We start from the raw sequence: 20,605 nt of genomic DNA, 5'->3' as shown, positions 1-20,605 counted from the left end.
GTATGATAATCATCAACTTTCATATCAAGGTATACCTAAAAACTGGTATTTCGCTACAACCCTAGTCAAGACCACCTAAACTGATACCAAGACATGACTAAGACCAGAGTGCATTGAGACCGAGACAAGACCAAAACTTTGAGGGGTGAGACCGAGTCAAGATAAAAAAATTAAAAGGAATTGCAGAGGTGAATGCATGTGTGGGAATTTCCCTTTGTTTTCTATGAGCAAACAAATACAGACAAACGCTGAGTAGCTGAAATCAAATTAATCGTCTTTAACCCTCTTTATTTGCAAGGCAATTTAGTGATATCCCCGCAGTTGTAGTCTTGACCAGTCTTGAAATTAAATCCTGAGTTCTCTTTGTGTGAGACCAAGAGAAGACTGAGCAAAAAATTTGGTTAAGTCCAAGACAAAACCAAGACCTTAAAGTGGTCTTGAGACCAAGACCGATCTCAGGTAATACAAAACTTAGAGACAGTATTGCCAGATCTCTACCAATGGAAAACAATTCTACTGTTGTATCGCCAAACCTTAATTATAGATTTGTTATAGATTTATTATTATCCATCTCAATAGCTAACTAACTAGAATAACAAACTTTTTACTATTGATGTTCCGAAGTGGCATTCAATATGACACCACATCATGGTATCATCCGATTTGAACCTCAAACTTCAAAGTTGAGTTGATTCAGTTGAGATGATGGGAAGTTGACTGAAAAGAGACGATTTGGTATTGATCTAGTGCAAGCTGAGTGACAGTGGAGACACACTGGGAGAGGCCAAGGTCACAGCGAGGGTTGTGACAAGTTGCTGTCATGTATTGATTGTGGTTTGAAAGACATCACATTGGAACCAGATGCTTTGTGTAGTTGATAATCCAGTGATACTGTGGAGACGATCGCTTTTTTGACTTTTAGTTCAAGGTCACGGTGACACCTAAGATTTTGCTACTGTCTTTTGAAAAGGCAAAATACTCTCACAAGCCAGTTGTGTTTACAATCAAAATAATTAGCTTTGGAGGTTTTGACCTTTCAACGGGATCTCTGCGCGTTTGATTCTGATCTAAGTATGATCTAATTAATGTCTTTAAAGGCATACTAATCAATTTTTTACCCCTATGCATCCGAAAAAAAACTCAAAAGGCAACTTACAGAATCAAAGCTCTGAAATACAGTATCATCTGTTTACCATGTGCTTATGGCTTAAGTGTTAACAGTTACCCAGACAAAGATCAACATGAGCATCCTGTTGGAAACTCTTTTTCTCAGCAATTAAAGCAATTATCTTATATTAACTAAAACGATTAGCTCTGGTATAGTGCACCTGTATGGCTGTCAGGATATCTAACTTCACGTATGGTTGGTTTACTTTGGCTCTGCTGCTTTGTGCTGGGCAGGTTGTGCACACTCTACCTGCTTGATCTAGTTTCTTTGGAGCGTCTGAGTACAGAAAAAGAATAGCCTTTAAGAGGCGATGAGCTGCAGGGTCGTGTGATGCTTTTCATTGAGGTCATGAGTACTGGTAGCCCTTTTCACAGCACAGGATGTTATGTGATTGAAAGTTTTCATTGATTATATTACTCAGTGAAGCTTTGAATTTGCGCAAATATGAATTGATGTCAGACATATAAGGTTATATTATGCTTTGGATTCATGCTGAGGTAAATAGAAGTCAATGTGGCAAATAAATTCTTTCACAAGGACTAATAACCATTCCCAGAAATGTAATAGGCAGAAGGTAAGCTGTTTAAAGATTCACTCACAGTCAGTGGTTACTTTTGTTGTTCAATAAAGGTTAGTAGGGATATCAGTAAATGAGGGACTCAGTTTAACAGCATTGACAACTAATTGCAGATTGTTCTCTTTGTCAAGCAAAACTTTAAGCTTGGCCATGGTGAACAGAGGTATTTGAAAGACACAGATTAAAATTAACAGATATCCACTAAGCAAAATAACAAGTTAAAAACTGCCAAATGCTAAAATCAAGAATTAAATAATCGTAATGCGTACTGTCGTGCATACATGAAACATTGCGTCATTCATACTAAGTGGCTGATGGTGCTTGATGTTAAGTCCTTAGCACTTTCATACCCCTTTTCCACTAATATAGAATGGCTTCTTTTTATCTTATCTCATTTTGAACCGTATGGGGCATTTGGATAAAAAATAAATTGGTTTGGAACCTGAGAAGTTGGTAGCAGGTTTTCCTTGACCTCACGTGTGAATATCAGCAAACATGTCATATTATACAGCTTAGGGAAGAGAGAATGTCTCATTTATAGTTAGTCCACCCTTGTTTTTGCATTAAAAAAAAAAAAAATAATCATGCATGTAGTCAATTTGATGGCCATCTTGGTGCTCCTGTTTACTTCCATTGTGCATTGTGCAACAACTCAACATCCATTGATTAAACATCCTTGTTTACAGTGGTTCTGCTCAAAATTGGACTGCAGGCTGGTTCACAAAAAACACCCCCCACCATGATCCCACAAATTCTAAACAGAACCAGTTTATGTACCAGAGGTGGTGGTGGAAAAAGGGTGCCGGTGCTCTCCCTCATAGCACAGGAGATGGGAGAAGCCATGTGGACGTAGTGGGGGGCAGCAGAAGGACTGATTAGACATTTTTGCCAGGAAAGCAGTTGATTAGGAGGTCAGTGAGTTCAGAAGCTTAACAGCCATGGGGATAGACGCTGTTTCTCTGCCCTGCTGTTCTCGCTGGGGGGCGATGGATCCTCCAAGAAGATGGAAGAGGAATAGATACATTATGGGAAGGATTAGAGGGATCCTTGATAAAACAGGAAGCTTTTTTTGTGGATGCAGAGAAGTCTGAATGATGTTTGCTGTTGTCCCTGCTATGTGCAGGTGTGACCTTAGGTCAGAAGAGTTGCAGGCCATTACCAGATATTTAGCTAGTGCATTTTTAATGGTGCCTCTGTACAATGTAGACAAGATCAAGGTTGGAAGTCTTGCCTGTCTCAGTTGCTGCAAGAATTTGAGCCTTTGGACCATATTAGTTAGGAAGGATGGGATGTAAGGGTCTAGGTAAGGTTCTCAGTATTTAAGTACTTCAGAGTTTTTCAACTGCAGTCATGCTGATATCCAGTGGGGTTGGTCAAGATGGGCCTTGTTGAATTCTATTGTCCCCTGTTTTGTTTTAATCAACTTAAGAAACAAATCATCTTTGCACCTTTCCACCACCACTGATGATGCCAGTCACGGCATGCAGAGAAGTGAACTCAGCATGCATCCCTGCACTCAGTGTGTTGTTAACTGTTGATGGGGACCCTGACTTGACTGTGCAGAGTTACGACTTAGCTGACAAAGCTAAAGACGGACAGACTGAATTTCAGCTCTTGTCTTGTGGTCCAGGACAAGTCGCTTCAAGCAGTTTGCCCTGACTACTGTGAGAGAAACAAGGCAGTAATTGTTGAGACTCTTATCCTTTTGGTTTAGCAAAAGCATTAAACATTTTACCCAAATACTTGTAGCATTGTGCTAATTTTGCATTACAAGCTTTGAGACATGGGAGAACATGCTTGCTGCCCTGATGAACTTTTCTAAGCACCCTGTAACAACACACCTACAACAATGCTTGTGTTATTTTTCTATAGTGCTGTGGTCAGTATAAAAGTGCCCGAACTCTCACTGTGCTGCTGGGGACTCATTCAAAGCTATATCCCACTGGCCAAGTGTCTATTTTAGCGGCAATAATGCTTGAATATCTAAATGTCAGACCAAACAATGGGAAAGATTTTGAGAACAAAGGAGAAGCAATAATATCTGTTTAATTATTAAATTACATAAACAACATCGGTATGGCAACACTTTCAGAAGGTGGGGAGAAACAATTAATATGAGTTGTAGTAATGGTAACAGGGTCCACTCCATAGTTCCCTTTCATGTTATGGCTTTAATGTGGTTAGCCCAAACTACAATATGACTATTTAGGGTCGAGTAACTGTAGATACAGTGTGGTGGTGCTGAGCAATATAGCCCAGTTTATCTACGTTAAATCTGCATAGGCTCTGCGTAGTTGCCCTATGCAGATTTAACCCATAGCCTGATGTACTCCTCCCCAGAAATGTAACTGCGGTGCAGGAGAATATATATTTTTTTTGTAAACTTTTGTAAACTGAAAACCATTAGTGGATTTTATCAACTTTTTTTTCCCTAAATAAAAACAAAACAGTCACTTGGGGATTCAATATATCCCCCATAAAATAATATGATATGAGTAGAAGAAAAGTTCGCAAGCCACTTGGCTAATTTATGCAATGTCAGATACCGTTGACATAAGCTACAATGTTAGCATGCTTTATTTGTGGGGAAAACATGCCAAGCAAACACTTCTAATTTTTTTGTCTTGTAATCTTGTGAGTTGGAACTGAAACTTTTTTACATTTGCTGAATGTTAAATCATGCATTTTTTCAGTGTTTTTTTAAGCATGTTAGTTGTATTAATCAAACTTTACTGCACTTCACTTCACAAAGACTCAAAATACTGGCATAAAAATAACCAACCATTGTTTTTGCGGTATAATTGCAGAGCAATGCAGAGCTGCAGACACACCCCTGCACAAGTATACATAGATGAACAACGGCTTAGGCCACTTCTGTATTCTACATCGGCTCTGCGTATTCAGCTATAAATAAATGAGCCTTAAGTTGCTGTCCACATTGTGGGGGTCTAATCTGGTCACCATAGGTGGTTCACAGCATAGACGGGGCAGTTCTCCCACTGTGGCTGTTATGATAATGAAACTGTGTGTGTGTGTATGTGTGTGTGTGTGTGTGTGTGTGTGTGTGTGTGTGTGTGTGTGTTGCAGGGGAGATGGGTGCATAAAGCTCCATTAAGTGATTACCCTCCACCCACAGCTCCCGTTTAGCCCCAGACCATGCCATTTGGCGGCCATGCACCTCCTCCTCATTGTCAATGGGTGTGAGTGTGAGTTTGTGTGTGTGTGTGTGTGTATGTGTGTGTGAATGTGTGTGTACATGTACATGTGTATCTGCTGGCTGGCAGGGGGTGGAACAGCTGCTGATTATAACAGGAGGTGTTTCCTCCCCAACCCCTTTTTGTGGTATTACAAGCCAAAGCATGTTTGCCATTCACAAACACACAAGCCATAGCACCCCTCTGTGACTGTTGGTATCTGAGTCAACCCTCTGCTGGATTGCCAGAGGGAAGCGGTGGCTCAGCATTATGCCCTCGTCTGACTGAAGGGACAGGCAAGATCACAGACGTAGAGATAAGAGGACAGAACCGATGATCAGAGGTCCGTATGTTCGAACATAAATCTAAAATATCATGTACACAAAGTAGTCATTCATTATCTGCTGATATATAGAAGGACATACATGCTGTTTTTCAGAAGCACCCTGCTTTACATTCATGTAGTCACACCTCATCCAGTATGAATAAAGATATTACATTTATATCTCTAGTGTTCAGATCATTTTCTAGTGTTTTGAGGCTTCAACCCAACAGCATTCTGATCTTTAGCCAGCACATTTTTAAATTTTAAGTTTTGGCATATGCCATATTAGTATTCTACACACATGACAGTTTCCCATAATGCTCTCTTTTGTTCAGCAGTAGAGTTATTGCACTCTGGCTCCCAACTGTCTCTTGCCCCTCTACAGAGAATCAAATAATGCTCGACTAATTGGCTTGCTAGTTAACATTTGCAATGGCGCTGACAGCAAACATGAGCTTTGAATATTTTTCTGTGCGGTGTAAAGTGGGTGGACACAATAATGTGAACGCCTGCACAATGCATTGTGATTTAATATAAAATAATGCCTATGAAGATACTGCCTTTGTAAGGGCGTGTAATGTTTGATGCTTGCCAAGTTTTTGCTGCTTTTAGTCCAATATTGTTATGAAGGGATTGATTGGAAATGTGGCGTGTTAAGCCCCTTTTCCATTGGACAAAAACTCACGAACACCCACTAACATCTGGCTTTAGTATTTAGTGGGACAAATGATTCTGCAGTAGTCACGGGTATTTATAGGTTTCAGCACGGATTTGCACCAATTGTCAGTGATGGAAATATAATGCAACAACGTGCCACCACAAAATACCAACCGTTTCCATCTGAGCAGTGCTTGAGCATCATCCCAGATTTAGTCTGCCTGAGTTTTAGAGAGAGCCTGATTATGTAACAGTTATTTTTTTTAAAAAAAGTAACCATTGTCACATTTTTCACTGGCCTCCATGCTGCTTTCTACTGTTTACTCACCTGTTTCCCAGCCTGTCCTTCATGTTGAAGGTGACACACCAAAGAACAAAACAAACTGAAAGACTTGTCTGCTGCAGAGCCTTGTAAATGACTATCTCCTGTTTTTAATTGGTTTTCCAGCGTTTAAGAAACTCACATAAATCATTTTGGTGGGAAAATCTATTAGAAAAAGGAGCAGAAGCTTTAATTTTGGTGTGTTCTTAGAGCAGACAATTTTACAGGCACAGAGCTAAAATTGTAAAATGTAAATATGTTCATCTTTGTAATGTATCTGCTGCAGTGTTTTTGTATTCTTGTAGCTATCTGCTTGATAATGTATGAACAACTCTGCAGTAGTTGAGAACGTGTACAGAGGAAATGAATGACTGACACTGAAACAAAGAATGCCTTGAAGGACAGTGTTTTACAGACTTGGTAAAAGGTTAGGTTTAAGTACATTACGGTGGCAACACAAAAGAAAGATGAGGTTTGAGGTTGAATACTCAAGGTAAACTAATGGTAAACAATTTGGTCGCTGCTTTTAAAGTGTCACCTTTTGTTGCCCGGCCCTGTAAGCCACCTTTGTCAACAGTTTACTGTAAACTTATTTCAACTGAGGTCGTTGCAGTCCATGTAATTGTGACTGTGAGTGTTTTTTCACTCCTTCTCACTTCTCTCCAATTTTATTCTCAATCAATATCTCTCTGTTCTTTCCAGCCTTCCCCCACTCTCATTTTTCTTGCACATGCATCATTTATGCTTTCTCATACGGGCCAGGCCTTTGAGTCATACCACTGTGGTACTTCATATTTCTGTCGTGGAAGTGAAAAGGGAGTTGCGAAGCCAGAGGAAACTGTGTAGAGGACTGCGTCATCACTGGAGGACAAACTTCCCCACGTTACCTCCCCACATCTCTCGCTCTCTCACTCTCCTATCCTTCCTGGGTTGTCCCTAGCAACAGCAGAGACCCAGTGGCAATATGCATGAAGACAAAAAAAAATACTTCCCTTCTTTTTTGTTTCTTTGTTGTTGTTTTTTTTTGAAAGATTCAGTCCCAGAGCATTTATATTTGTGTGTTATAAATTTACAGATTACAGTACATTTTCTGTGGGTTTTTATGGGGCATACATGCATTTGTTTTGATACAGCAGTAGTGGCTTTGAGCTCGCTGCACTACAGTACAACTGCCAATATCTTAACATGTGTTTCCTTTATCATCCTCTTGAATTGCTAATGATGAAAGTTTTTTTTATTATATTGTTGTTGTTTTTTTTTTACAACGCCCACCCACCCATTTCAGCTGGTGAAGATGCTGAAGCTGTTAAACCATGAGCCAGCTAGCAGTAGACGAACACCCTCACAGCAAATCTCCAAGGCTTTATTGTATGTGCCAGTAGCTGGATTATGCTAACTCTTAGCTCGCTCCTTCTCTCTCTTTCTCTGTATTTAAGTTGTCATTTCGCTTACCCAAATCCAACTCTGGGCAGGAGTCTCTATGCATGACTCTTAGTCCAAACATGTCTCTCCTTTTCACTCTATTTCACAGCTTTGGTCAATGGAGCTATTGTGGGAGGCAGTATTGAATTAATTAGGCCTATAGCGATGACAGTGTCTCATCCCTGGCTCTGAGCCAAGGCTCTGCCTTTCTATCCCTTTTGAAACACTGGTCACAATTCCACTTCCTATTTGGTTTTCTAGGAGCAGCAGCATCTAAATAGAGTCCAATCAATGGCCACTTTTGTGTGGGAAGTGAACTGACAGTCGGCTGAACACTCGGGCTTGGCTGAGGACTCTCCAAGGTTGACGTTCTGTAAAGGACTCAGTGCCTGGGAATGAGCGGACTGACTGTTTGTTTGATGGACTTCAGATGGGATTTGTTTAACTTTAGATCAATTTCCTCTTACCGCACAAGTATCTGGTCACAAATAGTGGAGTTTGGAAGTTTATGCGTGGGAAAGTGTGTATGATGAAGAGGAAGATATGCCCTTTCAGTGTGCCCTTTACAATAGAGACAGTGTAATAGGATATACAGGTAGGGGTTGTGGAAGCTGGGTGATCAATTTGTGTGACAGAGTTAATGTCTTCAAGCTAGGGCTTGGCTATTAGTCGAATTTAATTTTGACTTACCATTTTGGCTTCAAATGATTATAAAAACAAGATAATTGAGATAAAACGATTATTGTGCAGTATTCCGTCTCACAATGATGCTCCCGTTTTGTATTTTGTTAAATCCAGCACGCCCCTCTCCTAAGCGGTGGTCAGTGTTGCAACTTGGTGACTTTCCCATTAGATTTAGCATCTTTTCAGACCTTTTTAGTGATTCTATTTCAACAAAGTCACAGGAGACTACCTGAGCAAGGTATTCAGACTATAACGGAAAAAGCGAGAAATTTGTTTGCAATATTTTATTTGGTGATTCATTCATGCATGCTGCTCACAGTAATTGCAATCCAAAATTCTAATGCAGAAAGCGCAAGATGCTGTATTTATATTAAGATATTATATCATGTAATTTATTTTATCTATTTCTTTACATTTATTTTTTATTTGCTTATCAGTTGAATTTCATTGCAAGTTTGAGAAAATCAATTTCTAAAATGCCATGTTTTTTTTTTTAAATACTTAAAAATAATTATGTTATGTTTCCAAAGTCAGTGGGTAGGTTAATTGTTTGTAAGGGATATAGCTGCCATTTTCAACCAGCTTTATAATGTGGGAGGTATGAGAAATGAACCATGATGAACCTCCATCTTTTCTACACGTACTGGCGAAAAATTCTCTTCTTCCTCTCAAACTCAAACCAAACTGTGATCAAACAATAAAACATATTTTTGCCTCATGTTTTACTTTAATACAAAAATTGCGGCCATCCAGATGCCATATTGTTTTTGGATGGGCAACTCACATTACATCATCCACCAGTGGGAGTGTTTATTGGTCGGGTTGCAGCACAGTGCATTCTGGTAGTTGTAGGTTTTCTTCCTCTTGAGCCAAACCAAATTTTCTTTGGATTTTTTGGTCATATAGCGCCAATGTCAAAAGTCTTTCTTCAGTATAGACAGCCTATTTTTATGTACAGACCATCTTTCCACCAGTAAAATATTTATTGAAATAATCTTGATCTCAATGCTGACCAAAATATTTAGGATTATGATTTTTTTTTATAATCAAGCAGCCCTACTTCAGACAACATGCATGCTTTTCTACATGTACTGTATGCTTGCCTGAGTGTAATGCGTGCCTGCTTAGGTTAGGATCTGCACATCTGTGATTTATCACCAGTGTCACTAAACATGGCTGCAGTGGGAGCCTCTCCCCCTATCCCCACACATCTATTTTTACCTGCTTATTGCTTACCAACCCACTGGAGACAGAGTGATTGGGTGATAAGACAGATAGATTGAGAGATGGAAGAGAGGGAAGGGAAGGGAAGGGAAGGAAGCAAAAATGGGAAAGCACCTCTGTTGTCGGCAAACAGATGTCTGTCAGAGCAAAATGAGAAATATTATTTGCCATGAGCACTGTCTGTATGCTTACATTTATTCCATTTTTCAAGCCACTGACAGAGTAGGTTTTTTCTGTAATGGGATACAAAAAAATGCAGTAGAGAGTGAAACACCTAGCCAGAGAACTTTGTCAGACAGTATTGTGGAAATATGCACCAGTGAGGCAAGCAAAAAAAAAAAAAGCAGACTGCTTTAAAGGGGACCTAAATTATATATATGACAGAAAATAAGGAAAAGCATCCTTATTTTCTGTCATATATATAATTTTACAGTGTCGGATGTTCAGATCAAACGTGACCAAAGTTTCAAATAATGAGGTTAATATTTGAAAAAGTAATTAATGTGAGCAAAAACCTGAGGCTTCAAACAGCTCTGAATACTTTTTTTCTGCTTTGGCTACAAGCTGACATCAGCTTGTGAAGAAATCTTTACTCTGTACCATCATCTGCTCCAGGCATGCTGCTACAAGTGTTTACATTATGTAGCCTGCACTGATATACAAAACTACATGCTGTCGTCGGGGAAAATGCAATATTGGTTGCTGATGTTGTTAATTTCTCAGTTTCTAACGTTCTCCGTTACAGTCATTCCCCAGCTACACTGTTGGTGCAGAGACACCATGTTAAGGAAGACTCAGAAACACTGACCAATCAGAGCAGTTTGGACTTTTTCGGAGGGCGGACTTAAAATTAAGAGTTTCAGATAGAGTGAGAATACAGTTCCAGCACAGCCAGTATGAGGAAAATATAGTGTGTTTGAACAGGAAATCATGTTAACGTGTTCAAGTAGAAACCCAAATTACAACTGTGAACCTGAAAATGAGCACAATAGGTCCCCTCTACACAAAAATCATTTGCAGTGTTGTCACCTCAGTATTGTCTCAGCTGTATAGCTGTTTACCATTGACACCACACTGGCCAACTGTCAGCAGTCATTAAAGACAAGTGCTAGAATCTCAAAGGCTACATGCCAAACCACACACACATTCACACACACACACACATATGGCAGGATCCCACTAAGGTGCTACTACGATACCTCGCGCTCTACCTTAGTGTGAAAAAAGATTGTAACAAACAATGGAGCATGTCCCCTTTGGGATGTGGTTTTTATCTACCAGTATTAAAAACCGCTCATAGCATTGTAAATCTCAGAGACACTTTGTCTCCCCTGTCGCATTTACCTTTAAGCCTGGAAATTTGGAAAGTATACGCAAGATGGCTGAAGATAGATGGCTGAAAAATCAGTTTTCACATACAGTGACATAAAAAAACTGAGTCAGTACAAAAAATGAAGATGGAAGCAGTGTTTCCACTGAATTATTACACACCAGCTGTGACTAAAATCTTTAGCTATATTCCTTGATGTTAATTGTAGTTAACTAACCCCCACCCTGTCTCTGATTCATTGTCCAGGTACAACTCGCGCCCCACGTGAAGGAGAAGTTCCTGGTGTGGACTACAACTTCCTCTCAGTGGAGGACTTTCTGGAGTTGGAGAAGAGTGGGACCCTGTTGGAGATAGGAACATATGACGGTAAATTTCAAAATCACACATTTGGTTGGGTGTATTGTGTGTAACTTGTACAGATTGAAACTTGCAGGGGTTTTCTAGTTTTCGGATACCAAGGACATCTAGGATAATAAATATCAGTGTTGATTTAACCAAAACTTGCTGGCTAGGGCTGCAAGGGTAAGTTGATTAATGAAATAGTTGTCACTTAGCTTTTGAATTAATTGCGAACTACACTGATAATGAATTAGTCCATTTAAGTAGAAGAGGTCAAAATTCTCTGATTCCAGCTTCTAAAATGTGAATATTTTCTGGTTTCTTCACTTCGCTATGACAGTCAACTGAATATATTTGGCTTGTGGACAAAATAAGAAATTTCATTTTAGGCTTTGGGAAACACTGAATTTCAATATTTGCCATTTTCTTATATTTTTAGACCAAACAACTTATTGAGTAATCAAGGATATAATTGAAGATAACGTGACAATGAAAACTTGTTGGCTTCATTGTTAGCTTGCGAACATACAGATGCAGTGGGGCACAGTTGCATACTTTCATTCAAACGCTCTTAATCCTTCTATGACGCATGCACTGGATATTTGTAGCTGTATGTAGGAATTCTCAGACACAACTCTCCCTGTTTTTGTCTTAACTGTCAAATGGCATTGAACCTGACTTTGGACAGGTGTTCAAGCTTGTATGGCAGAAAATAACCAAGTCCCTCTGTCCCTCCAGCCAATGCGTAAACTCGCCCACTTATGGTACATCGTCAGCAAGCAGGCATGTTGTGTCCCTGTCCAAGCCAATCAGCCTGCTTCTGGACAGGTGCACCTGTTAGCACAGCAGGAGGGAAGCATGTCTCCTCACTGTCTCCAACCAGCATTCAAAACATGCCCGCCCCCGCCAGAGTCAAGTTTTGGTGTCAGTCCCTTTGAGTCAAAGAGCACACTATTCACTCTAGATTCTGGTTGCATCGACATTCACATTAACAAAAATCCTTTACAGAACGACGGATGTACTTTCTGAGCAGATAGTCACCTTAGTACGCCATAGTGTAATACAGCAGGATTTTTCTACGAAAGAAAAAATTAAATTCTCTTGCTTTCTTGTGTGCACTGCAATTGCTATTACTCTGTCCACCTTTAATTTAGGTCAGCCTGCCCCCCCCCCCAACATGTTTACCTCCTGTTTGGGGGGTTATTGAAAGTAGCTCTTAGACATATTGGAAAACACGAGCTAAAGTAGACGAGGAGATTTAGTTTTAAGGTTGAAAGGTTTCTGACAGACTTGATATGCTTTGTGTTTCATTTAAGCAACATCACAAAGACATGCTCATGAAATTTTGATGCAGCGAGTGTTGGATATATAGAGGCACTGGGCAGATGCCAGTGCTAGTGTTTGGTTGATGCGATTTGTGTTGCCAACTGTGTGTAAACCTTGTAGGTCAGGTTGAAGGCTTTTGGGTTATAAGTGATTGACAGCTGCCTTGCTACACCATCGTAATCACAGACTACCTATAATGCAGATTGTTGTCCTTTATATTTACCCAGTTCTCAAGTATTTGCTTCGTTCTAGCTGCCAAAACTCAAAAAGTCTACATAATGATGTTGGTGAAAAAAGTTGTCATGTGTGGGTTGTCTGACCTTGGAAGGTTTTAATAATCAATTCCAAGCCCAGCGATCACCATGCCTACCAACATTTGACTTCATACAGGGTATAAACTTTATACAGAGATTGTTCCTGATGCTTCTGTAAAACACATTAGACATTCAAATTAAATCAAAATTATTAATCTGTACAAAACAAGTTTCCACCAGTAAAAATGCATTTTCTTACATGCTACACCGCACAGCAGGATAAACTGTAGCATCTAAACAAATGCATTTTCCATTTAGTACTTTTTGGAGAAGAAAATGCAATATTATTCCCACATGCCGGCCATAGAGAAAACAAACAAACAAACAAAACAGAAGGCTAAATAAAAGTCAGTGCTGTAAGGAACTGAAAACGTTTTGAAAAACCGCTCTTTACAACAAAGCCAAAAAAATTAATTTCAGTGATCATGACACAAAGTGTGTGTCACCTGCAGCATACAACAGTGTGCTGATAAACCAAAGTCACGTCTGACAAACTGGAAGCACTGTAAACAACAACACTAGCATGTAAAACCTCTGTTCAGTCAGATAGTGTTTAATTGTCTGCTGTGTCCACTGAGCTTGTTCACTGTTGCAAAGCGATGGATTTCCCTCTGATAACAAGCTAGGAAAAGCAGACAAGGCCGAAGGACTTCTGTTTAGGAACTAGCTCACTCATTTCCACTGATGACCATACAAAGGAAATCAGAACCTTTCAAATTTCTTGCTGTCACTTTAAGGGCTTTGATGAGCTTTAAAGAAACTCGTCAGGTGACATGATGTCAGACTGCCAAAGCCTGAGCCAGCTAAACTTTGCCAGCATAATTCCACCCATTGGATTGATTTTAGATAGCATGCAAACGTCCTGGAAGCAAAAGAGGCGTAACAGACATGATGTGTAACAGAAAAGTGTCAGCCTTTATTGTGATATTTTAAGTATGTGTCGGACAGCGCTTTCTAAACAATAACAATAGCATAACATGGCAATAACAATCATTTACCGACCCTGTTTTATGGTGCCCGATCTTGTCCTTTGCTTTGACAGTAAGGAGCTCCCAGACTTAATTATTGCTCCAATTTACAGACATTGTCGATTGTTGTTCTTTTTCTTTGAGTTATTTGCTAACTGCTGCTAGCTTCCTTTTAAAATCTACGTCACATGCGTAATATTTTATCAAAACGTCTTAATTGGCGTTGTTACTACCTCCACTGCAGGTAGAGGTGCGGCAACTCTATCCCTCCATTCTTGATCGTAGCAACGCAACATTCCCTTCTTGAACAGGCAGCACAACGCAGGCTCTAGAAAGGGAAGGGATGACAGTAAATTGGAGGGAGGATGTATCTGGCAAGTGTGCTCAACTCACAATTCAAATATTTTCTGGAGCATCCAAAGGCAGCATTGGCTTGCAACTGCGGGGCTGTGTTTAGTCAGTAAAAACTTGGGTGATGTTTCAGTTAACACTTTACCTAATTCAGTTTGTGACTTGAGATGACGCTTCAGATGTTAACACAAATTTTTGTTGTGTTTGAATGCGTAAGGATACAACTGATTAATTACTAAAATAACCAAACAAATAGTTTTGAGGTTGTGACACACCAAGCCAACATCAACATCATCTGAGCTGCATGGCCAATCAGAGTAATTTAATTTACTGACGGGCTCCTTGGCTGCGGCCACTGATTTCGTGGAAAAAACAGACGAGGGTTGATAAGGGCCAACGGTGCAGGACACACCGTAGCGACGAGGGCCCTGGTCACTTGTCATCAGCTAAACGTGGGCAGACGGCCAACTGTCAGCTTCCCTTTAATGTGTGGAAATAAACCGTAGTGGTGTATAAACTACAGATGATGAAAAAAGACCATTTACCTGAATATTTCTGTCATGGTTGACTGTAGGTTTTATGTTGTGAAACTGAAACTGTAAACTTCATACCATGAATCATCTGTATAGAGGCTTATATACCTGTCTTCAACAGTAAAATCATAATACCATTTTTGTTAGTACTTTTGGCCCATGCTGAATTTTAGGACAGGATTTATCATTCAAGGACTATTTTGAAAGCTGCTAATAAACACTGTCCATGGCAGACATGGCGGATTTTATTAATGTTATCAATTACACCTTTCCTGCTAAGACTTGCCAAAAAATGTCTGCTGGGAAAAAAGTCTATTTCCCTTTGAAGAGTTAGTTTGCCAATTTCTTTTTTGACTGTAATTTTGCCACCTGGGCAAGAGGACTCTTTTTTTCATTGCTTTAATATTTTGGATGACATCCTGTCGCATTAAGATGTTGTATACTCTGCTCTGAAGATGGTTCAGTCTCCTTGGGTCTGCCTGGTCTAACTCTGGATGAGAATGACTCAGTTTGGGGGAAAAAAAACAGTTCTGCATGTTTTGTTCTCTCGCCTTTGAAACTGTCAGTTTATCTGAGATGTGGTAGTGGCACTGGAGTTTGCCACTGCCACTGGATTTTGGCTGCAAACTGCTTCACTAAATGTCTCCAGATAATTTTATGAACTACTGGAGGAAAACTACCACTGTGTGTCTGAATATAAAACATTTCATGGTATCAACTCTTAAAAATATAAACCTTACTTGAGTTGTAATAGTGAAAGTGATGGAATCCTGTTTGAGAAACAGAATTTGAGTAAACCATTCAGTAGTTTTTGGTAAGTTAAAACAAAGGGATATGAACTTTATTTGGGTCAAACAAGAATTTAGCTTTGCCTCAGATTCACATTTTCCCACAGTTAAACTCAGTCTCTCAATTTGCATACAAAGACTCTACACTCGCATACACACACAACGCTTGACCCCTCCTGCTGAAATGCCCTTCTTTTCTCTGTCTTCTTCTAATCCCCCCTTCCCTGCCTCCTTCTCTCGTTGCCTAGGTAACTATTATGGGACGCCCAAGCCACCGGTGCAGCCCCCCGGTGGGAAAGTGATTAGCAGTAGTGGTAGCAGCGGTGATGCCCCACTGCCAGACGGGCTCAGCGATAGCCTGCCGGGCTCGCAGCACTCTACTCCCCGACGCACCAAGTCCTACAATGACATGCACAATGCTGGAATAGTGCCTGGAGAGCAGCAGCAGGAGGACGACGAGGACCTTCCTGACATGAACAGTAGCTTTACAGGTATGTACAAGGGACAGGAGGCCAGAGGAAAAAGACACGCATGTTGATGGTAATGAGAGGACAGTGGAATCGATGGATGTCTTACAGGTTTTAGCTTATATTTGTGTCACAAGGACCACAACAAGAGCAAAGTTTAGAAATTTTGAGATTGCCAGAATAAAGCCTTCAAAGTGATGACCAGGCATGTTTTTCTGCATGATGTAAAGTGAAAATATGACCCTGCTGATAGAACAAAAAGCCCACTGGCCTTTGCAACCTGTTTACAAATCGATCCCTCTCAGAGCCTCCAGCTTCATGCAGATGTAGTACTAAATAGCTGGAATATGCCTTTATGGGTTTTTGACATCAACTTCAAGCAAGATGTTCGATAAGTGAATTAGAACCATAAAAGCAACCCGCCACACACAAAACATATTACAAGATGTGACGCTGAAAATTGATCACTCTGATCATGCAGTAATAAAATGCAATGTGAATGCTAAACCTCCCCAAAACAGTTGATTTGAAGTCTGTACTCAAACTGGGCTCTGAAACAGCCTGTGCAGTCCTTTTCTCTGGCTTTTTGGCTTAGGACAGACGTGCATTTTTGTTGTAATGCAGCTTCACACGGTGAGCACGGAGGTGAAATCCAATAACAAGCAGCAAACTCAAGGCACATTTGAAACACATTCTGAAGCCAGGTGTAAACAGCAGTCCATCTGCGATGGATTTTGGCACAATTTTCATTTATTTGGATACAAAATACTCGGCCGGGACAGGCCTCGGGCTGGTAGTATACTTCAAACTAAATTAAATTTGGCATCTTCACACAGGCAACAGCCAATCTGAAGTGCCACATTTGGCATTGGTTAACGCTCTCTGTACAGACTAGCTAGCTTCTCTTCTCTGCACAGTTTTTTCCTCCCTTTCATAATTTTACCTGCAACTAGTCAACAACTGTCATGTGACCAGCTCAACTGCAGGCCACTTGTTGTTGGTTTATTGTATTTCTCTAGCTGTAGTTTTGTGTTAACTCCTCATTACATCATGACTCACATGCTCGTCTAGCTGGTGTAAAACAAACACACCTGAAGTCAGTGAATACACAGGCGATTGCTTGCAAAGCCGCCTCCAACAGCAGTCTGAGATCATGCTGCATTGTGTTTATTTTGGAGTATAACACCAGAATGCGACCCTGCTTTCCGCAGCTCTGTTTGGTATAGGAGAAAAACAGAATCTGAAGTTGCGATGGACAAAGTGGGAGGGGAGGGAAGTGGAGGTAGCACGACATGAAATAGAAAGAGGGAGTGGCTGTGAAAGGGGCAAAGTGGGCAAGTCTGAAGAGGATTGGACAGAGAGAGGAAGAGAAGCAGCAGAGGAATGTATTTTGTGAAAGAGGATAAGCCCAGAAAATAAAGTAGTAGAAGGAAGAGCACAAAGAAGGTGGAGAGAGAGTGGCAGAGAGATTGTTTTGGTGTGGTCAGGGGCTGCCGAATACAAGAGCGTCTTTGATTGGTGAGTAAGTGGTCTCTGGGTTTGACTACATCTGCCTGTATCTATGCGTCCACAAATGTAAAATAGTGCCATCTGGCTGCAAGCAGCAGAGAGTGAATGACTGAGCAGCCTCCATGTATTTAGTAAGTGATTTTTCAATGAAATCATCAGTGCTTGCTCGGTCATTTGTGTTTGTGAATTCGATTTTATTTGATGAATTCAAAGTGTTCGGAAGCACGATGCCGACATTGGTGCTGCTTTGTAAAAGGGGCTCTGTTTGTGATGATTTTTGAATAATGATACTCATTTTTTGATACCTCCTCTTGTGTGTTAGTAGGTCAGTAGGCATTGTGAGGAGGTTGACTCAGGCCTAAAGCTGTTTCTGCCATGTGTTTTTGGAAGGTGGGACCAAAAGTTGTTTATTTGCCGTCTGTGATTGCGCGTGCTGTGAGGGTGCCACTCAAGTGTTAGTGTGAAAATGAGATAACAGGAAACTAGGTGATAACACTTCACTAGGAGGCCATGGTTTTAGGTGTGAACTGCCCACTCAGCAGTCTTTAGCTGAAGTTAATGTCTTTGTAGCTGTAACAGGCAGTGTAAGTGTGATTTTAGACAAAAACTAAATGTGAGAGCTTTGGACAGAGGCTTTGTAGTGGCGAGATGAGGCTTTTTACAAACTCATCTTGGCAGTATTTGGACTGCACAGCTAAAAGAGATTTTTAATTAATGTAGTACATTTTAGAAAATACAATAACAGCAAAACTGTAACTTTTGACTCCTTTTCTTTTTCATTTTTCACTTATTCTTTAACATGTTTATCTTCATATATGACATCGATCGTCTGCTATGTTGGCTGAAACCTGTCATGCTTCTTAAAAATAAGCTAATCTTATCCAAGGGGGTATTAAAGCAATGGAAGCAATTGAAGTAATCAAATGCCATTTTTGGTTGATAATGTTTTGATAATGACATTGTTTCCACAGCTTCTGCTGGTTTCTGAACGTTTTTTCAGCTCCATATAACCAGAATGTTCTTATCTCCACCATGTGTTTGCCTTAAATCCTTCAGGAGATTCAAGTGAATTTGACGAGATTCATCACTCAGTGCGCCCCTTCCCCCCCCGCCAGAGTGACCCGCCCTACGTTGAGAGAACCCCCTCACCATCGGCCACCACGGAGAGCACTCAGCAGACACACTCTCACCTGAGCCATCCTCCCGCGGAGGATCCGCTGGGACCTCTGCCTGACAACTGGGAGATGGCCTACACCGAGAACGGAGAGGTCTACTTTATAGAGTAAGTAACTCAGGGCATTTACACTCACAAGGCAGTTTGCCAGTTTTTACTTCTTGGTGGATGCTGCTGTACCTGGAACTAAGCCTTTGTCACTTACAGTTCCCCGTAAATTACTCGTATAACCTTTCAGGCATCCATCTTACGCCTTTTCACACATGCCATGGCAATGCCGTAATAGATGGGGCAAGGGACAGTCTAGCAGATGGTGGTAATGCAACGCTTATGGATGCCAACCTCCATAAAACTCAACAAAAGAAGAAGAAAATAGGGCAAGGCTGGATTTACTTATGTGTGGCGTCTCTTCATTTTCAGTAACATGGCAAGTGAGGAGATGTTTTTGTCCAATGCCAAAGTTCCTGTAATTAAATGATTTAATATTCTTTTTTTTGGTGATCCATTTAAATCAGAATTACTCATTTTTCATGAGCTGAGTTTTGTCTTTCGCCAGATGGACACAACCCTTTATATGCTCATCTCTGTAATGTTGCTGCATTCATTCACAATGCAGCCTTACCGGCCTTTTCCCTGAAATGTTTTCAGGTCTTGAGGTTGGAGATTGGTGCAACTGATTTCCCTGAATATTGGTTCCTGGTCCCATTTACACATGACGCCATGCAGGAAATGCTCCTAAACATTTTAGGAATAGACTTTGTGTGTCCGGGGGCTTTAGAAATTGTGTAACTCCAATTAAAATGTCCCTAAAGTTCCAAAGAGCTGTCATTTTACATTTTTTTCCCTGCATGCATATGTACATTCTGTATATATCAGTATATATGGCCTAATATATTATTAAATTCAATTTTTAATTTAAAAAAATGTTACACAGTCTGCACACAAATTTTCCAAGTTCCAATTAATAATCAGACATTAAGTATAAAAAGAAACACAATTTATTCATACTATTAATGGTTTAGTTTGTAGTTGCAGTTCTCAAGGATTTCTACTGAATATGATATACATGTTGTGGACACTTATCGAAAGCTTTAGAAAGTGAAACCGTAAAAAACATAAAAGTCTTACACCACAAACACCAAAATGGAGTATAAACCAAGAAGAAATTAATTTTCTCAGTATGCTACACAAATGCAGCCACTATATTTGAATCATTTGGGACAATTAAGTCTGCATGATTGAACGTTTGGGAGAAATTTATCACAAGTAAACTGCATACAGTGATCTAGATCCTAATACTGTACTGAGTACAGTGGTGGTGAGTCTGTAGTAAGTGACCTTGTGAGATTCTGGTATTCATTCATATTTTAAAGGATAGTCAAGGTTTAGTGATTTGTAAAACACTTTTGTTCTGTGCAGCTTCTGTCCATCTAAGAGTGGCAGTCTGTTATAGAAGTCAGTTGTGGAAGAGCCTTTCCTCTCATACCTTATATTCTTTGTACTCTCTTTGGGCATTTTTCTTGTAAACAAAATCATAGTAAAGGCACTGACTTTCATCCCTGTGAACTTTTCTTAATATTATTAACAAATCAGCCTCAGCCTCTGACCCGAACACCTCTTGACAAGTTTTATTTGGCCTTTCAGTCATGCCTTTCAGTTAATGATAAATCATCAAACAGTGTCCACTACAATCTTAACATCCTGACAATATCTTAGAAATCTCTCTTGCAATATACCAGATGTGAGGGGATAAATATTTTTCACATTCTTTCACTGCCAGGTCATTGCAATTTTTTTTTTGTTTATTTTCTGTTTAGCCACAATACAAAGACCACCTCCTGGATAGACCCTCGGTGCCTGGACAAGCCTCAAAAACCCCTGGAAGAATGTGAAGATGATGGTACGTTCATATTTAAGCATAATTAACTTCAAG

At 40.1% G+C, this 20,605-nt stretch overlaps 1 protein-coding gene across 7 annotated transcripts in view; it reads left to right on the top strand.

Annotated features, from left to right (window-relative positions):
• magi1b (membrane associated guanylate kinase, WW and PDZ domain containing 1b) overlaps positions 1 to 20,605 on the top strand; it is a 170,755-nt gene that overhangs the window by 97,473 nt on the left and 52,677 nt on the right. For all 7 annotated transcript variants that reach the window (XM_088086521.1, XM_042502614.2, XM_088086511.1 and 4 more), the window contains 4 exons: positions 11,150 to 11,269; positions 15,771 to 16,013; positions 18,555 to 18,780; positions 20,490 to 20,572. In XM_088086521.1, the coding sequence (XP_087942647.1) occupies positions 11,150 to 11,269; positions 15,771 to 16,013; positions 18,555 to 18,780; positions 20,490 to 20,572 (672 nt within the window). The remainder of the gene's footprint in view (positions 1 to 11,149; positions 11,270 to 15,770; positions 16,014 to 18,554; positions 18,781 to 20,489; positions 20,573 to 20,605) is intronic.

Source organism: Plectropomus leopardus, chromosome 2 (assembly GCF_026936395.1).
Source record: "Plectropomus leopardus strain MGB_pleo_1.0 chromosome 2, ASM2693639v1, whole genome shotgun sequence".
Classification (NCBI taxonomy): domain Eukaryota; kingdom Metazoa; phylum Chordata; class Actinopteri; order Perciformes; family Serranidae; genus Plectropomus; species Plectropomus leopardus.
This window is presented reverse-complemented; position numbering and strand designations above follow the sequence as displayed.